The 19,402-nt window shown below is 56.2% G+C and overlaps 1 protein-coding gene across 1 annotated transcript; it reads right to left on the reverse strand.

Annotated features, from left to right (window-relative positions):
- Nucleotides 1-15,964: 15,964 nt before the first annotated feature.
- On the reverse strand, nt 15,965-19,237 carry TOR4A (torsin family 4 member A). The gene is made up of 2 exons (XM_032309010.1): nt 18,979-19,237; nt 15,965-18,236 (listed from the first exon to the last, which is right to left on the reverse strand). The coding sequence occupies exon 2, from the start codon at nt 18,197-18,199 to the stop codon at nt 16,931-16,933; it is 1,269 nt and encodes a 422-aa protein (XP_032164901.1). The 5' UTR covers nt 18,200-18,236; nt 18,979-19,237; the 3' UTR covers nt 15,965-16,930.
- Nucleotides 19,238-19,402: the final 165 nt, after the last annotated feature.

A 19,402-nucleotide genomic window follows, 5' to 3' on the forward strand; every position in this document is an offset into this window, starting at 1 on the left:
GGTGCTTGCCAAGGAGAAGGGGAGACAGACCAGACGGACAAGGGTAGGGCCTCCCCCACCACCCCCAGTCAGGAGTGATGGCGGCTCCTGTCCAACTGTCTGTCTCTCTGACCTGACCCCAGCCAGACACAGGAAGTGTTTACTGTTGGAATGGATGCCAGAGAGAGACCAGGAAATGCAGGAAAATGGTCAGCCAGAAAGAGTGATGTCTAAAGTCAACAGGCGTGGGAGCCAGGACAGAGCCTGCCAGAGGAGGGAGGGCAGGATTGGAGGCCGGACCAGGGAGGGGGCGGTTAGGAGAAGCAGAGGGAAGGGGCTGCCCTCTAGCTCCCACCCCCGAAGGTCTGGGGGCTCCGCAGACACAGGCAGCCTGCAGCTCCAAGAGGCGGCTGTCCACCTGGGGCGGGGGGGTGCCCGACACGGGGCGCGGCTGGGGAACAAAGGCAGGGCCCGGGTCCTGAGGGCCTGGGTGAGAGGGGCCGTGGGAGGTCTGGGAACCTCCCAGACAGCTCCTCCGGGAGGCCTCCAGCGCAGCCTCCTCCTGGGGCTTGGGGTCTCTGGAGGCCGCCCTCCCCCACCTCCCACTGCACACTTGCCTCTGCGGCCCAGCTTCCTGCTCCCCCTCCAGCGCTCCCTCCCCTCCATCCTCGTCGGGCGCATTCTTCTGCTTGGCTGTACGTCGAGCCGTCCCTCCGCGCGCGTCTGTCTGTCTTTCTTCTCCTGCCCCCTCCAAAGCCATGGCCCCCATTCATTCTCGAGGCCTCTGCCCTTTCCTCCGCGCGGGTCCCCGCTCGGCAAGCAGCTGCTATGCTAATGAAGGCGGAGGGAGGTGGGGGACCGGCGGGCAGGGGGAAGCTGGGCCCCCCCCCCGGAGGTGGGGGGGCAGCAGAGGCGCAAGAGAGGCGCTGGTGGGGGAGTCCCGCTGGAGGGCGCGGCTGGGGAGCGAACTGGGGGGACGGGGTGGGGGGGGACCGGCGTGGGGAGGTTGCCGGTTCTGCACTGGGAGCGGGGGCGCAGGGCTGGGCAGTGGGGACCTTGGCCCGGGATGGGGGGCGGGCACTCACAAAGGCCCGGGTTGTGTGGGGGCACGGGGGCTGCCCCCGCCGCTCTCAACTAAAAGCCCATCCTGCGCACCCACTCGCCAGGCGCGGGGTGTCCGGGGTAGAGACCAGCTGTCATCTCTGTTCTGGGGTCAGGGCCTGGGATGCGCAGCCCCCTCCCCCCCCCCCGCAGACCCTACGGCGCTTGCGGGCCGCAGTGCGCCCTCCGCTCGACGGGGTCTGAACCGAGACGCCCGCTCCAGGCCTGGAGGGTTGGACACTGAGAGGGGTACGGGGTGGGGGAGCCCCCCAGAAGCGCGCCTGAGGATCCCGGGCCTCAGTGAGACTGGGGAGGGGGCCGAGCTAACCGCCGCCACCCAGCCCCGGCGTTCGAGGGACTACGGGGGTGGGGTGGGGTGGGGAAAGGCCCCCCCCCTCCCTGCGAGCCTGGCTCTTGGCGCCCGGTAAGCCTCTGCCCCTTCCCGACCTCGCCCCCCGGCTCAGGAGAGAACCCACGAGTAGAGGCTGCGGGGAGCGTTCCCAGCGGGTGGGGGCTGCAGCGAGGGGCGTCCCGCGCTAGGGGGCCCCGGGAGGGCCCAGCTCCAGCCGGGGCGCCGGCCCAGGACGGCGCTGCGCGGGCTGTGCTGCCGCCCTGCGGCCGCGGCGAGCACTGCGCCACAAGCCCCGGCGTCCCAGGGGCCCCGACAAGCACTACCCCGCCGGCCGTTCGCCGCGCCCACGCGTGCACTCCCGGCCTGCTGAGGACACCCTGGAGGCCACCCCAGGTCTGCGGAAGGGGCACGTGAGCGGACCCCGGTGGTTCCCCAGAGGAGGCGGGGCCTGGGAAGCGAGCCCATCATGGTCGGGCAAGTGACCGGCTGCGGTGTCCTGGTCTCCCTTGGGCCCAGCAGGGAAGAGGGGCACCCCAGGGCCCTGGGGCCACAACGAGCGGATGGGCAGCAGGACCCAGGATCTGTCGCAGCCCTGTGGACGTGGCCCCCGGGGCCTGTCACACTTCAGGACCCAGATCACGTCTCAGACCAGCCATGGGGGGTGGGCGAGGGGGGCGCCCAGATCGCTGCCCAGAGCCTGGAGCCTCGGCAGAGGGGCTTGGGGGGTGGGTAGAGCTGGCACTGGAGTTGACACCCAGGCTGTCTCCGCACCCCATTCCAGGGGACGTGGTGACGATGGGCAAGTGAGAGGAGGGAGCGTCTGTTCTGACTCCCGCCTGCTTAGGCCTGGGGGCTGGAGACCCAGTTCACACCTGGCCCGGGCTCCCCCAGTGCATAAAACCCGCTCTGCAGGTCTGTGGGCCTCCCCACGAACACCCTGGGAACAAGGGCCCCCAAGGAAACCAAGCCCGAGACACCCCATGAACCGTCCGGCAAGATCGGACAAAATCCAAGCCCGCAGTGGCCTTAACTAGACACAATGTATCTCTCAGCGCAGAAGTCGGAGTGGGTGGTCCGGGGCGGGGTGCGGCCTCAACGGCCAGGCCCCTCCGATGCCCTGGGCTCTGCGGGGTCTCGACCACAGGGCTCGGACCGCGGCCGTCAAGTCCGCATTCCTGCCAACAAACGCGAAGAACTAGCGCTTGGAGCCTCTGCTCCAGGATCACTTCCCGGGAGAGGAGCCGGCCTCATCTGCTCACACCCCATTGGCTAGAGCGTTGTCACATGACCAGCCTCGCTGTAAGGGAGACTGGGAAATGTAGTCTCTAGTCAGTGCAGCTCCCTGGTTAAATGGGGTCATAGAGAAAGAAAGGCTGGTAATCTGGAGGTGGGGAGGTGGGTGGCCATCAGTGCCTGCCTTGGTGACATCAACATCGTCCGAGCCATGTTGTCAGGTGACAGGAAACAAAGGCAAAAGAAAAATTATACTTTCTTACTGGTGTAGGAAAGACGTTAGGGTTCAAAACCTATGGCCAAGAAAGAATTCTTGAGATGTCTTTGGTGCAAAAAGGTGATATTTGTAAACCATGGGGACAGGACCCATGGGCAGAAAGAGCTGCACTGGGGTCATGAAGGTCGGCCTGTTACATACTCTCAAGCTGGGGGGGGGGGGTTAAGGGTAGAATAAGTCTCTAAGGGATTTTGGAAGCAAGATTTTCAGAACATTGAGAGGGCTCGCTATTTTGGGGGAAAAGATCATTTATTACCATCTAATAAAACCTTAGTCATGAGACCCTGGAGATGGCTATTGGTGGGCCACAGGCTTGGAGGATGACTGACTAAACGTATGTTGGGGGTTTTAGAGATAAAGGTCCAAAGGAATTGTTTTACTTTAAAGTAGACTTACAGGATCGTGGGCCAAGACGAAGGGGAGTCAGGCTAGGATTGCCTTTTGCCCTCAGCACAGTATTTACATGGAGGCAGCTGAGTCCCTAGAGGAGGGTCACTCTCCTGTTTCAAGGACTTGTCAATGGGCCATAAGGAATTTTAATTTTTTCTTCTGCCTTTGTTTCCTGTATCACTTACTACTTAGTTTGCTCAGTGAGCAAGGCTGCTTGTCCCTCTGCCTGCCACTCCCCCTGCTTGTGCTCTCTGGCTCTCTTGCTCACCCTCTGACAAATAAACAAATAAAATCTTAAAACAACAACAAAAACACCTTTCTGCACCAAACACGTCTCAGGAACCCTTTCCTGACCGTTTGCTCCAAACCCCAACATTTCCTACCATCAGGCAGAACTGTCGGTGCTTCGTGCTGTGTCTTGTCTTCCCAGCTGCAAACACATCCAGCACCGTAGGCTTGGAAGTCCGTGTGGCACGACCTTCTAGGGACTAACACTGTCCACCGACGGACGGAACAGACAGAGAACAGGGGCGCGCCTGAGCGCGGAGAGAACCAGCCTTGGGCTGCACTGGCATCTGCGCTCCCAGCCGGGCCCAGCCGACCGCACGCTGAGGGAACGCGAGAGGCAGGATGCTGGCACCCGGCGTGTGAGTACTGATGGGTCTGCTGAGGCCAGGTCAAGGGTGCCCTCTGGTCCTATTTTCCACGGCAGAGCCCGCGCTACGGAGCCGGCAAACAGTGCAACGCTTGGGTAGCCAGCAGGAGAGCGAGCCCCTTTCAGCCCCTTTCAGAGGCTCAGGAAGGCCCTCAGGAAGGCTCCGCTGCCCGCCCCGCAGAGGAAGGGTGGTGCGCGGGTGTGCCCAGCGCTCAGGCCCACAGGCCCGGTCCGGTTCCTTTCGGCTCCGCCTCCCTCTCCCTTCTGGGGAGGAAAGTAATGAGGAACTCAGCACGTTGGCTCGCCAAGGTCAGGTTGTTAATAAACGACTCCTTCTCAAGGCTTCCTGCGGTTCCTTCTGTGGGTGGCTTCTTTTCATTTTATTCTAAGCTGAAAGAAAATCGTTAGGTTTATCATTATTCTGAACCGGCAACTTTATTGTGGCGTAATTTATACACAACAAAGTGCCGCCATCTGGAGTGTGTAAGGGCCGGCGCTGTTGGTATGTGACTAATTCCGCAGAATATTTCCCTCATCCCACGAAGCTCTGCCATGCCCCCCACCCCGAGTCGATTCCTCCTCAGCTCAAGCCCCAATCACTGCCAATCAGATTTCTGGCACCACGATCGGCTGTGCCTGTTCTAGAATCATATATAAAAGGGTCGTGTGGGATGTGCATTCTTGGTGTTGCTTCCGACATTGGCATAATGCTTTTGAAACCCAGCATGTTTCAGTAACTTCTGGGGGGTGTTAGTCTTCTTTTTTTTTTCTTTCCTATTTTTTCTTCACTAGAAATGTCTGGCTGGTACCACACCAAACACAGGTTAGGTCTCAGTGGTAATGTTTCATTCGACAGAATTATCGTCCCCGGTGTAGGTGCTGGCGTCACAAGGAGTCCCAGAAAACTCCAGCGAGTGCAGGCACGGGCCCAGCCACGGGCCCAGCGTTGCCAGTGCGGGTTACAGCTGATGCCTCCTCCTGGATACTGAGCCCTCAGAACTGAAAATCCGACCACAGAGTGTCCAGAGAGCCAGCCTTCCCCGGGAGAATGTTCTAGTCTTAAGGCATTGAAGGCTGTGCCCCCAAGACCCCCAGTCTCTCCTCTGTCAGAGGTGAGAAGAGGAAGCTGTCTCAGTGTCACTTGGTAGGGACAGATCTGTGAGCAGCCAGTCGTGCGGTGCAGTCAGGAGACAAAAATCAAGTGTATTTCCCTGTCCTAGCCATTAACATGCAAAAACCAAGACTTTAAAATACGATCACAAATAAATAAATAATAACACCATTACTGTAACATCACAGAACATAAAATGAAGGATGTGTGAAGCCTCCCAGCAGAACACTCCAGAACGTTGCTAGGAGAAATCTGTAACCGCCAAAATTACACAAGAACTATATCATGCTCGTGGTCTGCAAAACTCAGTACCGTGAAGGTGTCGGCTCTGCCCAAACTCATCTACAAAGTCCTTGCAATCCCACTCAGAATTCCAGCAGGCGTGAGCGTGAGTGCGGGTGTGCGTGTGTGCGCGTGCGCGTGGGTGTGCGTGTGCATGTGGGTGTGCGTGTGCGCGTGGGTATGGGTGTGCGTGTGCATGTGGGTGTGCGTGTGCGCGCGTGGGTGTGCGTGGGTGCATGTGTACGTGAGTTGCGTGGGTGTGCATGGGTGCGTGGGTGTGCATGTGCATGAACTGAATCCTTTCCTCCAAGCTCACTTCCTAAGTGGCTCCCGCCACAATCAGCTCCCGTGCCGCTGGGGGTGAGGACACTTTTCTTAAAGACAACACCTAAAAAGCAAGAAACATAAAGGGAAGAGCGATACACACGTGACGTCTTTCCTCCGATGCTGTTAGGAGAGAAGACGCCTCCTACCGGGCACGAGAGGATATTTGCCACCCACAGAATTAACAACAGGTTCACACCCAGAATTTATAAAGGACTTCTACAAATCAGTAAGAAAAAGACAACCCACTCCAAAATGGGCAAGAGAAGCAAATCGGGACTTCACAAATCACCCAGGAGATGCGAGTTAAAACCACAGTAAGAACCGTGACATTTGGTGACACCAAATGTTGGGGAGCACGAGGGCACGCGCGGCTTTCCCACACGGGCATGCAAGCAAGGGGGAGAGGCAGAGGCAGAAGGAGAAGCAGGCTCCCGGCTGAGAAGGGACCCTGATGGGAGACTCCATCCCAGGACTCTGAGATCATGACCTGAGCCGAAGGCAGACACTTAACAACTGAGCCCCCCCAGGCACCCCAAAAGAGTTAAAGGAAAGTAGGATGGAAATGACTCTTCAAATAGGGAACATCAGTAAAGAGAAGTGATTTTGAAAAACGGGACTGCTATGGAAAATACTTTGTCAGTTACTTAGAATGTTAAAAGCGGTGTTGCCCCAAGACCCAGGATATATCACTCTTTTCCGAGCCTCAGTGTACACCCAGGATAAAGTTAAACACATGACCACACAGGAAACTGTATGCAAAACATCACAGCAGCATTATTCATAATAGCCAAAAACAGAGGGGCACCAGGGTTGCTCAGTCAATTTGGTGTCCAACTCTTGGTTCCAGTTCATGATCTCATATGGTCATGGAATCAAGCCCCAAGTTGGGCTCCATGCTCAGTGGGGAGTCTGCTTGAAGATTCTGCCCCTCTGCCCTCCCCCTGCATTCACATGCTGTCTCTCTCTCTCTAAAATAAATCAATAGGGGTGCCTGGGTGGCTCAGCGGGTTAAGCTTCTGCCTTCAGCTCAGGTCATGATCCCAGGGTCCTGGGATCAAGCCCTGCATCGGGCTCTCTGCTCAGCGGGGAGCCTGCTTCCCCCTCTCTCTGCCTGCCTCTCTGCCTACTTGTGATCTCTGTCAAATAAATAAATAAAATCTTTAAAATAAAATAAATCAATAAATCTTTTTTTAAAAATAGCCAAAAATGTAGGAAAAACAAATGAAGATACAAACACAATGTAGGATATCCATGCAATGGTATATTGTCCAGCCATAAAAAGGAATGAACCACTGGTACTTGCTTGAAAACATTCTGCTACGTAAAAGAAGCCAGACACAAAAGGCCCAACATTGCATGATTCCAGTTAAACAAACTGCCTAAGGCTGGGTGGAGGGGTGAGTAGAAGGGATGGGGAGTGAGTGCTAATGGGCACAGGAAAAAAAAAATGTTTTTGAGATAAAAACGTTCTAAAATCAGAGTGTGGTGATGGCTGCACAACTTCGTGAGTAGACTAAAGCCATTGAACTCTGAGCCTTACATGGTAAACTGTGCGGTGTATGAATTCTAATCTTACTAAAAGAACATTTAAAAAATCTTTTAACTATGCGTAGTTTTGTAAAGGAGATTATTAATAAGAACAGAGATCCAGGGGCGCCCGGGTGGCTCAGTGGGTTAAGTGTCTGCCTTTGGCTCAAGTTATGATCCCAGGGTCCTGGGACAAGCCCCGTGTCAGGATCCATGCTCAGTGGGGAGCCTGCTTCCTCTCCGTCCGTGCACTCTCTCTCTCTCTCTCTCTCAAATAAATAAATAATCATAAAAAAACAAAACAGAGATCCAGTAAAGAGGGACAGTTGGTTCTCCATGGATCTGGGACTCAGGATGTCAGCTTGCTATCAAAAGTCCCAGCACAAAAGGGCACCTGGGTGGCTCAGTCAGTTAAGCATCTATTTATTTATTTACTTGTATTTGCATCCGGCTCTTGATTTCAGCTCAGGCCATGATCTCAGGGTTGTGGGATCGAGCCTGTGTCAGAGCTCAGCGGGGAGTCAGCTTGAGATTCTCTCTACTTCTCCCTCCCTGTCTCTCCCTCAAATAAATAAATAAATCTTAAGGGGAAAAAAAAAGCTCCAGCACACAGTGGACACCAAGACGTGGACAGTACTGTGCTTCCTTGATTTGGGGCATCTTAAGAAGTGAAACCTGTAATCCAGTGATGTCAATGAAACCATCTTCAAGACACTCTCAAAATCACTCTCATACCTTTACAACTTGGTCCCCAAATGTGTCATCCAACTTGGTCCTAAGGGACTCTGGACACATCTTCACAAGATGAAGCTTTCTGACCCTGAGGGGGTTTTAAAGAACAGACCCCCTGTTCTAAAAGTCATTCTGGAAAAAGAAGTTCCCAACATTTTGCACATTCCTGGGGGGAAAAACGTGTCACCAATTCCATCACTTTTAGAAAAAAAAAATCAAGGTGCACTACAGCTGCGCAGTCCCCTTTAGAAAGTCCCACAACTCCCGAAAGGGGGCTTTGCTGTGTCTTCCTTCACCTCGGCCACTGACGTTTCTAGAGACGAACTGGTCCTTTCCTTTAGAATCTTCAAATATTTTTGTAGATTTCCATCACTTTCCATTCTGTCTGCAAAATGCTTCAATTCTTCAAAAAGAGAAGATGCTTTGGCTCTGAAACTTCCAAGATTGAAAACAACAGGGTTTTGTGATACAAAATTGGAAGACAGGAGGAGGAGGAGACAGAGGAGGAGGAGGAGGAGCCGGAGGAGGAGACGGAGGAGGAGGAGGAGGAGGAGGAGCCGGAGGAGGAGGAGACGGAGGAGGAGGAGGAGGAGCCGGAGGAGGAGGAGGAGGAGCCGGAGGAGGAGACGGAGGAGGAGGAGGAGGAGGAGGAGCCGGAGGAGGAGGAGACGGAGGAGGAGGAGGAGGAGCCGGAGGAGGAGGAGGAGCCGGAGGAGGAGGAGGAGGAGCCGGAGGAGGAGGAGGAGCCGGAGGAGGAGGAGGAGGAGCCGGAGGAGGAGGAGGAGCCGGAGGAGGAGGAGGAGCCGGAGGAGGAGGAGGAGGAGGAGGACCCGGAGGAGGAGGAGGAGGAGCCGGAGGAGGAGGAGGAGGACCCGGAGGAGGAGGAGGAGGAGCCGGAGGAGGAGGAGGAGGAGCCGGAGGAGGAGGAGGAGGAGCCGGAGGAGGAGGAGGAGACGGAGGAGGAGGAGGAGGAGGAGGAGGAGGAGACGGAGGAGGAGGAGGAGGACCCGGAGGAGGAGGAGGAGGAGCCGGAGGAGGAGGAGGAGGAGCCGGAGGAGGAGGAGGAGGAGGAGGAGGAGACGGAGGAGGAGGAGGAGGAGCCGGAGGAGGAGGAGGAGGAGCCGGAGGAGGAGGAGGAGGAGGAGGAGGAGCCGGAGGAGGAGGAGGAGACGGAGGAGGAGGAGGAGGAGGAGGAGGAGGAGACGGAGGAGGAGGAGGAGGAGCCGGAGGAGGAGGAGGAGGAGCCGGAGGAGGAGGAGGAGGAGGAGGAGGAGACGGAGGAGGAGGAGGAGGAGCCGGAGGAGGAGGAGGAGGAGCCGGAGGAGGAGGAGGAGGAGCCGGAGGAGGAGGAAGAGGAGCCGGAGGAGGAGGAGGAGCCGGAGGAGGAGGAGGAGGAGGAGGAGCCGGAGGAGGAGACGGAGGAGGAGGAGGAGGAGGAGCCGGAGGAGGAGGAGCCGGAGGAGGAGGAGGAGGAGCCGGAGGAGGAGGAGGAGGAGCCGGAGGAGGAGGAGGAGCCGAACAGGAGAAGGGAGCAAAGGGCGGGCGGAAGGAGAAAGAAGAAAGAACCCGATGGAACGGCGGGCGCGAACCAGCGCGGAGACCGAAATGAACAGTCCCTGAGATTCGGGGCCGGAACAACTGGATATTCACATTCACAAAAAATTAATCCAGACGCGGACCTTATACCCTTCGTTAAAAATAACCGAACAGGCGTCTGGGGGGCTCGGTCAGTGAAGCCTCTGACTTCGGCTCAGGCCATGACCCCAGGGTCCTAGGATGGAGCCCCGCATCGGGCTCTCTGCTCAGCGGGAGGCCTGCTTCTCCCTCTCCCACTCCCCCTGCTTGGGTTCCCTCTCTCACTGTGTCTCTCTCTGTCAAATAAATAAATAAAATCTTTTTAAAAAAGAAAAAAGAAACAATATAGGAGACATCTTTTAAAAAACAGCTTATTTTTTAATCCTCTCAAGGGATCAACAGCAGACTTGAAAAGCCATAAGAAATAATCACTGACTTTGAAAACAGATCAACAGAAATGATCCATTCTGAAGAAACAAAAAAGGAATAAAGTAAAATAGAGCCTTACTGGCCCACGAGACATTATCAGGAATTGAAAAGTGCATATGATGGGAGACACAGAGGCAAAAGAAAAAGAAGCAGAAAAAAAATATCTGAGGAAACACGGACCCCAAATTCCCAAACTGGACGCAAAATATTCATCCACACCTCAGAGAAAGAAGCTCAGTGAGAGCCACACCTAGACCTATCAGAGAGAAGATGGTGAGAATCCAAGACGAGGAGAAAACCTGAAGGCAGCAAGAGAAGAAGGGCTTCTGTGCTGGGACAGGCAGTGAAGTGACAACTAACTTCTTGTCAGACACTTGTCAGACGTGGAAACGTGGACAGTGATGGTATGACATTGTTAAAGAGCTAAGAGGAAAGAACCGTCAACCAAGAATTCCATATCCATCAAAACTCACTGAACTTATTTGCTACGTACAAAACACTGCTGAAAGAAATTAAGAAGACCTAAATAACTGGAAAGAATCCCATGTTCATGGATTGGAAGACTTAATATTGCCAAGATGTCAATATGCCCCAAGGTAAACTACAGCTTCAATGTAGTCAAGTTACATGAACCAGACGTACAACGGTTTTTGCAGAAACGGAAAAGACTGGAATTTGGATGAATCTGGATGTATATCAGCTTATAAAGAGATCCAAAATGAAAGGCTAGGATCTGAGAGTACACAGAGAAGGGTACACTAGACAAAGCATAAACACAAACTGAAACAGTCTTTTACACAAGGAATATAAGGGGACACTGGGAAAACTACGCCAATAAAACTGGACAACTTGTGTGAATTGGATAAACTCCCAGAAATTCCTAGAAAGCCATACATTATGAAAACTGACTTGCAGAGTTTGCAGATTTAATTAAGAAGACAGACCTTGAGATGGAGAGAGTATCCTGGATTATCCAGATGGGACCAATCTAGTGGAGTGAGTCCTTAAAAGCAAAGAAATATTCTTGGCTGTGTTCAGAAGGAGATGAGAAAGGTCACAGAGATACAGTGATACTGGTCAGGGAATGGGACAGCCACCAAGAAGCAAGGAATGCAGCCTCTCCAAGGAGGAAAAAACAAGCAGACCAACTTCTCCCAAAGCCTCCAGAAAGAAATGCAGCCTTGCTGATACATTCATTTTAGCCTACTTTGATCCAATTTGGACTTCTGACCTCAAGAACTGTAAGATAATAAACTTGTGTTGTTTGAAGTCACTATGTTTGTGGTAACTTGTTATGGCATTAGCAGAAAACTGTCACAACTATGCTGTACCAAAGCCAGACAAAGACATCACAAGAAAATAAAACTTCAGACCAATATCCCTCATAAATACAGATGCAAAAGTCCTGGACAAAATATTAGCAAACTGAATCAAGCAACATATAAAAATGATTATACCCCATAACCAAATGGGATTTATTCCTGGAATCCAAGGTTGGTTTAACATCTAAAAGTCAATAAAATAGGGGTGATACTGGTTAAGCGTACGACTCTTGATTTTTGGTGCAAGTCATGATCTCAGGGTCATGAGATGGATCCCCACAGGTGCACACATGCTCTCTCAGAAAGAAAGAAATTAAAGAACATAAATCACATGATCCCCTCAATAGGTGAACACATCTGACAAGATCCAACTCATTCATAAAACTCTGAACACTCAAAGAGTAGAAGGAAACCTCACGCTGACAAAGGACACTACAGAAAGCCGTACTACAGCCAACATCCTGCTTACTGGTAAAAGATTCAATGCTTTGCCCCTAGGAACAGGAATACCATTTCTGGTCAACATTGTCCTAGGAAGTTCCAGGGAGCACAGTGAGGCCAGAAACAGAAATAAAGGCGTAGAGATCGGGAAGGCAGAAGCAAACTGCCTTTATTTGCAGAAACTTGATTCCACACGGTGAGCACCTGAAAAAGCCCGCACTGAGAAAACAAAACAGAACAGACTGATCAGTCTCACAGGATCACACGATTCAAGACCAATATACAAGATTCTGTTTTGTTTTGTTTTCAGATTTTATTTATTCATTTGACAGACAGAGATCACAAGTAGGCAGAGAGGCAGGCGGAGAGAGAGGAGGAAGCAGGCTCCCTGCTAAGCAGAGCCCGACGCAGGACTCAATCCCAGGACCCTGAGATCATGACCCAAGCCAAAGGCAGAGGCTCAACCCACTGAGCCCCCCAGGAGCCCCTCTGTGTTGTTTTCATAGACAGTCAGTGGAGAGCGTGGGCGTGACCGGACACTACTGCGTGTGCAATGGCATGGCGAGAACGAAGTACTCCGGAATGCGCGGAAGACAGAGAGTGCAAGGCGTACACACTGAGCTACACACCTCGTCTCCACGGAAACTGGAGACTTGGGAGCCTGAGCAGCTCCAGGTCCGGGGACTGGAAAGCTCAATATTGTTAAGATGGCGGTTCTCCCCCAACTGGTCTCTAGAGTCAACACAATCTTTTTTTTTTTTTTTTAAGGATTTTATTTATTTATTTATCTGACAGAGATCACAAGTAGGCCGAGAGGCAGGCAGAGAGAGAGGAGGAAGCAGGCTCCCTGCTGAGCAGAGAGCCCGATGCGGGACTCGATCCCAGGACCCTGAGATCATGACCTGAGCCGAAGGCAGAGGCTCAACCCACCGAGCCCCCCAGATGCCCCTGGAGTCAACGCAATCTTTATCTACGCACAGAAATCGGGTTTTTGTTAGGGCAGCTGCTGTTCTCTTCGTAGAAATCGCCAATCTGATCTTAAAATGTACACAGAAAGGCAAAGGACCCAGAACAACCAGAACGATACTGAGAACAAAGAATGAAGTTGAATGACTCACACTTTCCAATTTCAAAACTAACTATAAAGCTACAGAAATCAAAAGAACGTGATCCCGGCAGAAGCACGGACACCGGGAAAGAGAACGTAACCGAGAGTCCAGAAACAAACCCTCGTCTTCGTGGCCGCTGAATTGCTGACAAAGGCCGTCCAGGGCAGTCGTCCGCGTCCGCGGCGGCTCCGTCACTCGCTCAATGGAAACCTAATCTGGGCGTTGCTGGGAAGGCATTCTATAGAGGAGATTCAAGTCCATAATCAACCGACTATACATAAAGGAACAATCTGGGCTGACCTGGGGCTTGCCCTCCCGTGTGGGGACCTCCCGTGGACGCTCTGCTCTGGTGGGCCCTAACTGCCGCCGGCGTCAAGGCAATTTAATGGAGAAAGGACAGACCTTTCACGGACACAGAGTAAGATTGATTTCGACCTTCATGTCACACCATGTATAAAAATTGGTTCCAAATGGTTCATAGACCTAAATGTAAGAGTTAAAACTTTAAAACCATTTAGAATAAAGCACAGGGAAAAGTCTTTATGGTCTGGGAGTAAGCAAGGAGTTCTTAGAAACATTTACGTCGTAATCCATAAAAGAAAAAAAATGGGTACATTTGACTTCATTAAAATTAAACACCTTTGCACTTCAAAACGCATTTTTAATTATGAAAATTAAGAACAACCCATAGCCTGGAAGAAAACATATGCAACATACATCATATCAAACACGTACGGCCGGGATATATAGAGACCTACCACCAGTCAACAATCAGCGAAACGACCCAAGGACCGTGAATGTCTAAGCAGCACATGGGCTCAAGACCGTCAGTTACTAGGAAAACACAGACGGAAACCACCCACGTCAAACCAATGTTAAACCAATATGACACCCATGGCTGTCACGTAAGAGACCGTCAGTAACAAGTGTCGGAGAGCATGTGGAGAAGCCATGATCCCCACACACTGCTGCTGGAGTGCAAAATGGCATAATCCCATTGGAAAGCAGCTTGGCCGTTTCTTTAAGAAATCGCACAAAATGTTCATGTGACTCAGCAATTCTACTCTTTGGTATTTATTCACGATAAAGGAAAATGTATGTACAAAGAAATTTGGGGCAAGAGTTCCTTGCACGACTTATGCCTAATAGCCAACAAGTGCAAGCGGTCCAAGTGCGCACGGAATGTCTGGTCCACACGACGGCACGCTGGTCAGCGGCAGAAAGGAGGGCACCCGCGCACCCAAGCCCTATGGCTTGGGTGAACTTCAAAAGCCATATGCTAAGGGAAAGAAGCCAGGCACCAAAAGCTAAACACAGTCCACATATAGGAAACGCCTTGTAGAAAAGGCAAACCTCAGGAGACAGAATGAGCGGTTTTCTGAGGAAGGGGCGGAAACAGGTGTTCATGAAGAATAAGCAGGTTGGGGCTCTCTGAGGTCGCGGAAAGACCCTAAGCCTAACTTGTGGCATTATCTGCACAACTCTGCAAATTTACTAAAAATCATTAAATCACCCACTTGAATGGGTCAATTTTGTGTCATATGAACGCTACTTCTATCAAGCTGTTCTGTTTCTGTTTGTTTTTTAATTAAGCAAACAGGAAAGCTACAGCATGAAAATAACCCAGACCAGTGGCGGTTCAGGGATGCAGGACACGGGCAGTGATCAGGGGGACCGCCGTCTGAACAAGCCCTGCTTCCCGCGTGGGCCGGGTGCTCGCTTGGGAAAATTAACCCTTTACAATACCAGCCAAACCTATGGTTTTTAGGAATAAATTCAGAAATGTGAGCCAGATCTGTTGGCAGAACATTACACACGTGAGTTTCAATACGCGAATCGGGCCTGTCAGCCGCATGGCGGGGTGACAGCATCACACGCCCCACGCCAACCTGTGGATGAGCCTGATTCCCGTGAAAATCCGAAAAGGTTTTCCAAAGAATTTGACAAAATCATGGGCACCTGGGTGACTCAGACTCCTGATCTCAGTCAGGTCTTGATCTCAGGATCATGAGTTCAAGCCCTGAGTTGGGTAGGAAGCCTGCTTAAAAAGAAAAAAAAAAAAAATTATTATTATTATTTTTTTTACAAAATCAAGTTCTAAGGGAAAAAGCCCAAGAAGAGCCACGTAAGTCTTCAAGCATCGAGTCCTACCGGCTGTCCCAGCCCAGGGAACATGAACTGACCCACGGCCGAGCAACCGTCCCGCCGGCACAGAGAGAACCCGAGAAGCTGGTTTCTAGCAGAATGGGAATTACAGAGCCCGGGAAAAAGAGGGAACTAGTTTATAAATACATCAATAAAATAAAATTTAAAAATTAAATATAATGTCTGACAAGGGGGGTGGATGAAAGGACAGAGCTGACGTAGCCGGTGAGACGGCTCTGAGGGTGGAGAGAGCAGCGCAGCCCTCACTCCGGCTCCCGTGGGTTCGCCGCCCAAGCGAGGGTGTGAGTCCTCGCTCCGGGGTATACCTGCCAGCCGATTAAGGAGACAGACGGGGCCCTGAGGGGATCCACTACCAAAAACTAAAAATACAGCAAGATATAGAAAAGCATAAAAGGCAAAGACAAAGTCCCACGAGAAGTGTAAGCCCGGAGGACCGTGTGCCTGTGTCCCTCACCCGGATGCAGGGGCCGGCCCAGGAGCCTTGGAACTGGACACGGGCTCCTTTCCCCAGCTGCCCGGCAAGTGCTGCGGGGTGGACAGACCTGGCCACCCTCCCCCCACCCCGTGGGGGGAAAAAGCTTCCAAATGTAGCCTGCACCTCCCCTCCCCCTGCACCCATGCCCGGCCCCAGGAGTTCGCAAAACTTCTCCGGACCAGCCCAGAGCCTTCCGCCCTTGCCACCTGGGTCCCCCTGGCCGCCGGTCCCGCCCAGCAGCTTCCCTGTCCTACGGGCAGACCTCCGCCCAGGGCCACAGACAACCGCGCTGGGAGAGAACCACCGACTTGGGACTGGGCGGGGGCTTCTCCCCACGGCGGGAGCCTCCGGAGCGGCCTGTGCTGGTGCCCGGGTCTGCGGGCCCCGGGGGTGTGCTGAGCTCTGACGCGGGGCGTGGCGCGCACAGCCCTGCGCCCCGCCAGCTGGAGCTTCGCCTCTGCTCCCCAAGTCCCCGCTGGCATTGGCCGCACGTGTCCCCGCTCCGCCGCCCCCAGACCCCGCGGCCCCCGCCGAGACACGCGCAGCCACCAGGCGGCAGCACTGAGGCCACCCCTGGGCTGGGGCTGCGATAACCCGGGGCGGGGGTGCTTCAACGCGACCACAGCCCTCCGGGAGAAACGCGCAAAAGGAGCCCACAGCGCCTGAAAGCCTGAAACCTCTGCGGTGGGCCTGCGTGATCTCTACCCTAAGGCCCGTCCCAGCTCGGCGCCCTGGAGCAAGGTGGTGACCGGGGCCGGGGGGCCGACAACACAGCGCCCCTGTCACCCTGAGAGAGTTCTCCCCGCCGTCCAGAGCGTCCTGCGGGTTCCACTGGGTGAGCTCATCGCGAGGAAACCCCCACACATCCCGTCTTCCCAGCAGCTCCTGGGCCCTGGAATCCGGGACAAACCCAGGGCGGCATCGTGAGGAGCATCCAGGACTTCGGGGCCCACCGGGTGAGCAGGTGTGCAAGGGCTGGACGGGAGTGTGCACAAGCGTGTGTGACGGCGGCTGCAGGCCTCCCGCAGAGCTGAAGTCACGGCCAGCTGCAGGGGACCAGCTACAGACCCTCCCTGGGAGCCACGCACTTTCTCCGAGGCCATCCCTCCTCTGGAGCAAGGAGATGGGAACGCCGGCCCGCGGGGATGCCTGCTGCGAGGGGCACAGGGCAGGTGCTCAGAAATGGGGACTGAATTAAGAACCAGGAGGTGGCACACTGGGGGCTCAGGGGGAACTGTTATTGGAAGTGGCCGGCACAGAACTGACCCAGCCCCGCCAGCCTTCCTAGGTCCCAGGGTGAAAGCGGCTGGGGGAGGGCAGTGGGGGCTGCAGACAGATTCATTCGCGGCCTCGGGCAAATCCGCAGGGTCCCCTCCCTCCTACTGCCGCCCCCAACCCAAGAGTCCCACCGGCCCACTGGCGACCGCCATGTCCTGCTAAGGCTGTGCTACAAGAGATTGACCTTGGCCACCACCTGCTTGCAGCCGGTGACGGCGAACTCACGGCCAGCGACGCGGTAGTAGCTGAGCTGCGCCGCCAGGAGCTCGGCGCGGGCCTGCTCCGGGAAGAAGCCCTCCGCGGCCATCTCCTCGCGGAAGCAGCTGACCACGTCCTGCTTGTCCAGCAGCAGGAAGGGCACGATGGCCGCGGCCTGCCACAGCGGGTGCTCGCGGACCAGGAGCGCCCGCAGGCCCGCGCGCAGCTCCTCCTCGGCGCGCAGCGCGGCCGCCCTGTCCGGGTCCCCGTCGGGGCGCCGGGCCCGCGCAGCCGACGCGTTGCGTAGCACGAAGCGCGTGATGTCCGCGCCGCCCGCGCTGCTGAGGAGCACGTAAACCGCGTTGTGGAAGTGGTGGGCCCGCTGCGGCTGCAGGAGGCTCCGCAGCTCGTCCAGCAGCGCCCGCGGCAGCAGCTCGGCCTCGTCCAGCACCACTAGCGGGGTCTTCTCCTCCACCTCGGCCCGCGCCACCACGTCGGCCACCAGCCCGGCCAGCTGCTCGCGGCAGGCCTGCGCCGCCCGCGGCTCGGGGCAGTGGTGCCGCGCGTGGTACTGCAGCACCAGCGCGCCGTCCTCGAGGACCGCGCGGAAGTGGCGCGCCAGCAGGCGGCCCACGTGGCTCTTGCCCACGCCGCTGGGCCCGTGCAGCGCCAGAAGCAGCGGGCGGCTGTGCACGTGCGTGGCCAGGTAGTCCCGCAGCAGCGCCACGATGCGCCCCACGGCGGCCGGCTGCCCGAACACGGCGCGCTGCAGCGCCTTCTCCAGCCCGTCGAGGTCGTAGCGCTGCGCGTTATCGTCCAGGTTCTCGATGGCGTTGAGCACCTGGAAGCCCACGACGGCCACCAGCAACACCAGGCAGCGCTGCGCGCGGCTCCGGCGCTCGGCGTGAGGCCGGCACTTGCGCGAGGGCTCCGGGTAGAGCACCACGCGGCTGCGCCGGCGCCTCTTGCGCGGCGTCCTGGACGGCAGCTCGGCCGGGCCGTCGAAGGTGAAGACCTGCGGCCGGTCCCGGTCGGCGCGCGGCGCCCCTGAGCTGCAGCCGGCTCTGGCCGCTCCAGCCCCGGAGGCCGGCCCTGCGCCCGGCGGCAGGAGGCGCCGCTTGCGCAGGAGGCACACGCGGCGACGCAGGCGGACCACGGCGCGCAGCGGCGCGATCACGCTCGGGCCGGGGATGCTGGGGCCCGCGGCCGAGGGCTCCAGACTGGCCTGGACGCCGTCCATGGCGCAGAGGCGGCGCTCGGCATGCAGGTCGCCCTCCCTGCAACAGAAAGATGGAGAGGGTCTCCAGACTTCCGCCCGGCCGACTGGGACCCTTCCCCAGAATGACCTCACCCCTCTGGGAGGTCCCCAGGGAGCTCGGCGGGGTCGGGGGTCATGGGTGCCGGCCCCGCCAGAGCCTGGGTCTGGCCCCGCTGACCAGGAAGCGGCTCCCCGGCGGGGCCCCAATGCAAATCTCTCGGGTCCTCCCATAAACAGCCGCCGGCCTTGAGGAAGTGGCGGAGGGGGGAGGGCGCCGCTTATCGGGAAGCCAGCCGGCTTCCTGGAGGAGAAGTCGGTGCCAACTAGGCGCCGATTAGAGTGAAGAAGGGTCAAGGCGAGACCCCGCTGCCCGCCCACGGGTCCGACCGCCAGGCGCCAGGGGCCCTCCGAATCCCAAATGGGAACCAAGAGAAGCAGAGGCCCAAGCGCCCCTAGAGTCTGGAGACCTCCCACACACACTAAAAAACGCTTGAAGGGGGAGGGGGGATCTGGCCGGAACTTCTGTTGAGAACGGGCCCAGGCCTCACTCCCCCAAACTGGGAACCTCCCAACATCCCTCCAGTGAACACACTGATGGAACGGCCAGCAGGGAGCCCCCCCGCCCCCGAGACTAGTGGGGTGCGGTGGGGTGGGGTGGGAAGATGGACAAAAAGAGGCAGAGAAGCGGAGCAAGAGCCGCCGGGAGGCGGGAGCTGAAGACAGGCAGGACAGTTGTCCCTGGCCCCCCACCCGCCCCATACCTGCCGCTGTCAGGTGAAGCTCCTGCTGGCCCCCCAGCCCAAGGGCAGCCCCCTGCCCGGGCCAGATGCTGGGGCTGCAGCTCAGGACACAGAAAACACCAGGGTCCTGGGGACTGTTCCAGAGGGGTCAGGGGTCTGGCCCGGCCTGCTGGCGCCTGGAGGGGCGGCGGCACCTGCGAGTCCCTGGGGAGCGGGAGGGGAGGAAGCCCGGGGAGGTTTCCGCTCGCTCGGAGGAAAGGAAGTGAGTCAGGGGCGTGGCAGGAGGGCGGGGCGTCGGCTGGAGGGAGGCGCCAGAGGGGGAGGTCTGGCTGGCTGGCCCAGGTCCTTCAGCCCTCGGGGCACCTGTCCTCCTTGGCCCTGAAGCCCTCCTGGCTGGTCCTTGTCTCCCGGTAAGGCTAAGGGAGCACCCCTCCTCTGGGATCCC

The sequence above is a fragment of the Mustela erminea genome, chromosome 12 (genome assembly GCF_009829155.1).
Source record: "Mustela erminea isolate mMusErm1 chromosome 12, mMusErm1.Pri, whole genome shotgun sequence".
Taxonomy (NCBI): domain Eukaryota; kingdom Metazoa; phylum Chordata; class Mammalia; order Carnivora; family Mustelidae; genus Mustela; species Mustela erminea.

What these genes read in the sequence shown, in the direction of transcription:
- TOR4A (XM_032309010.1), bottom strand. Translation starts at nt 18,199, where the DNA reads ATGGACGGCGTCCAGGCCAGTCTGGAGCCCTCGGCCGCGGGCCCCAGC.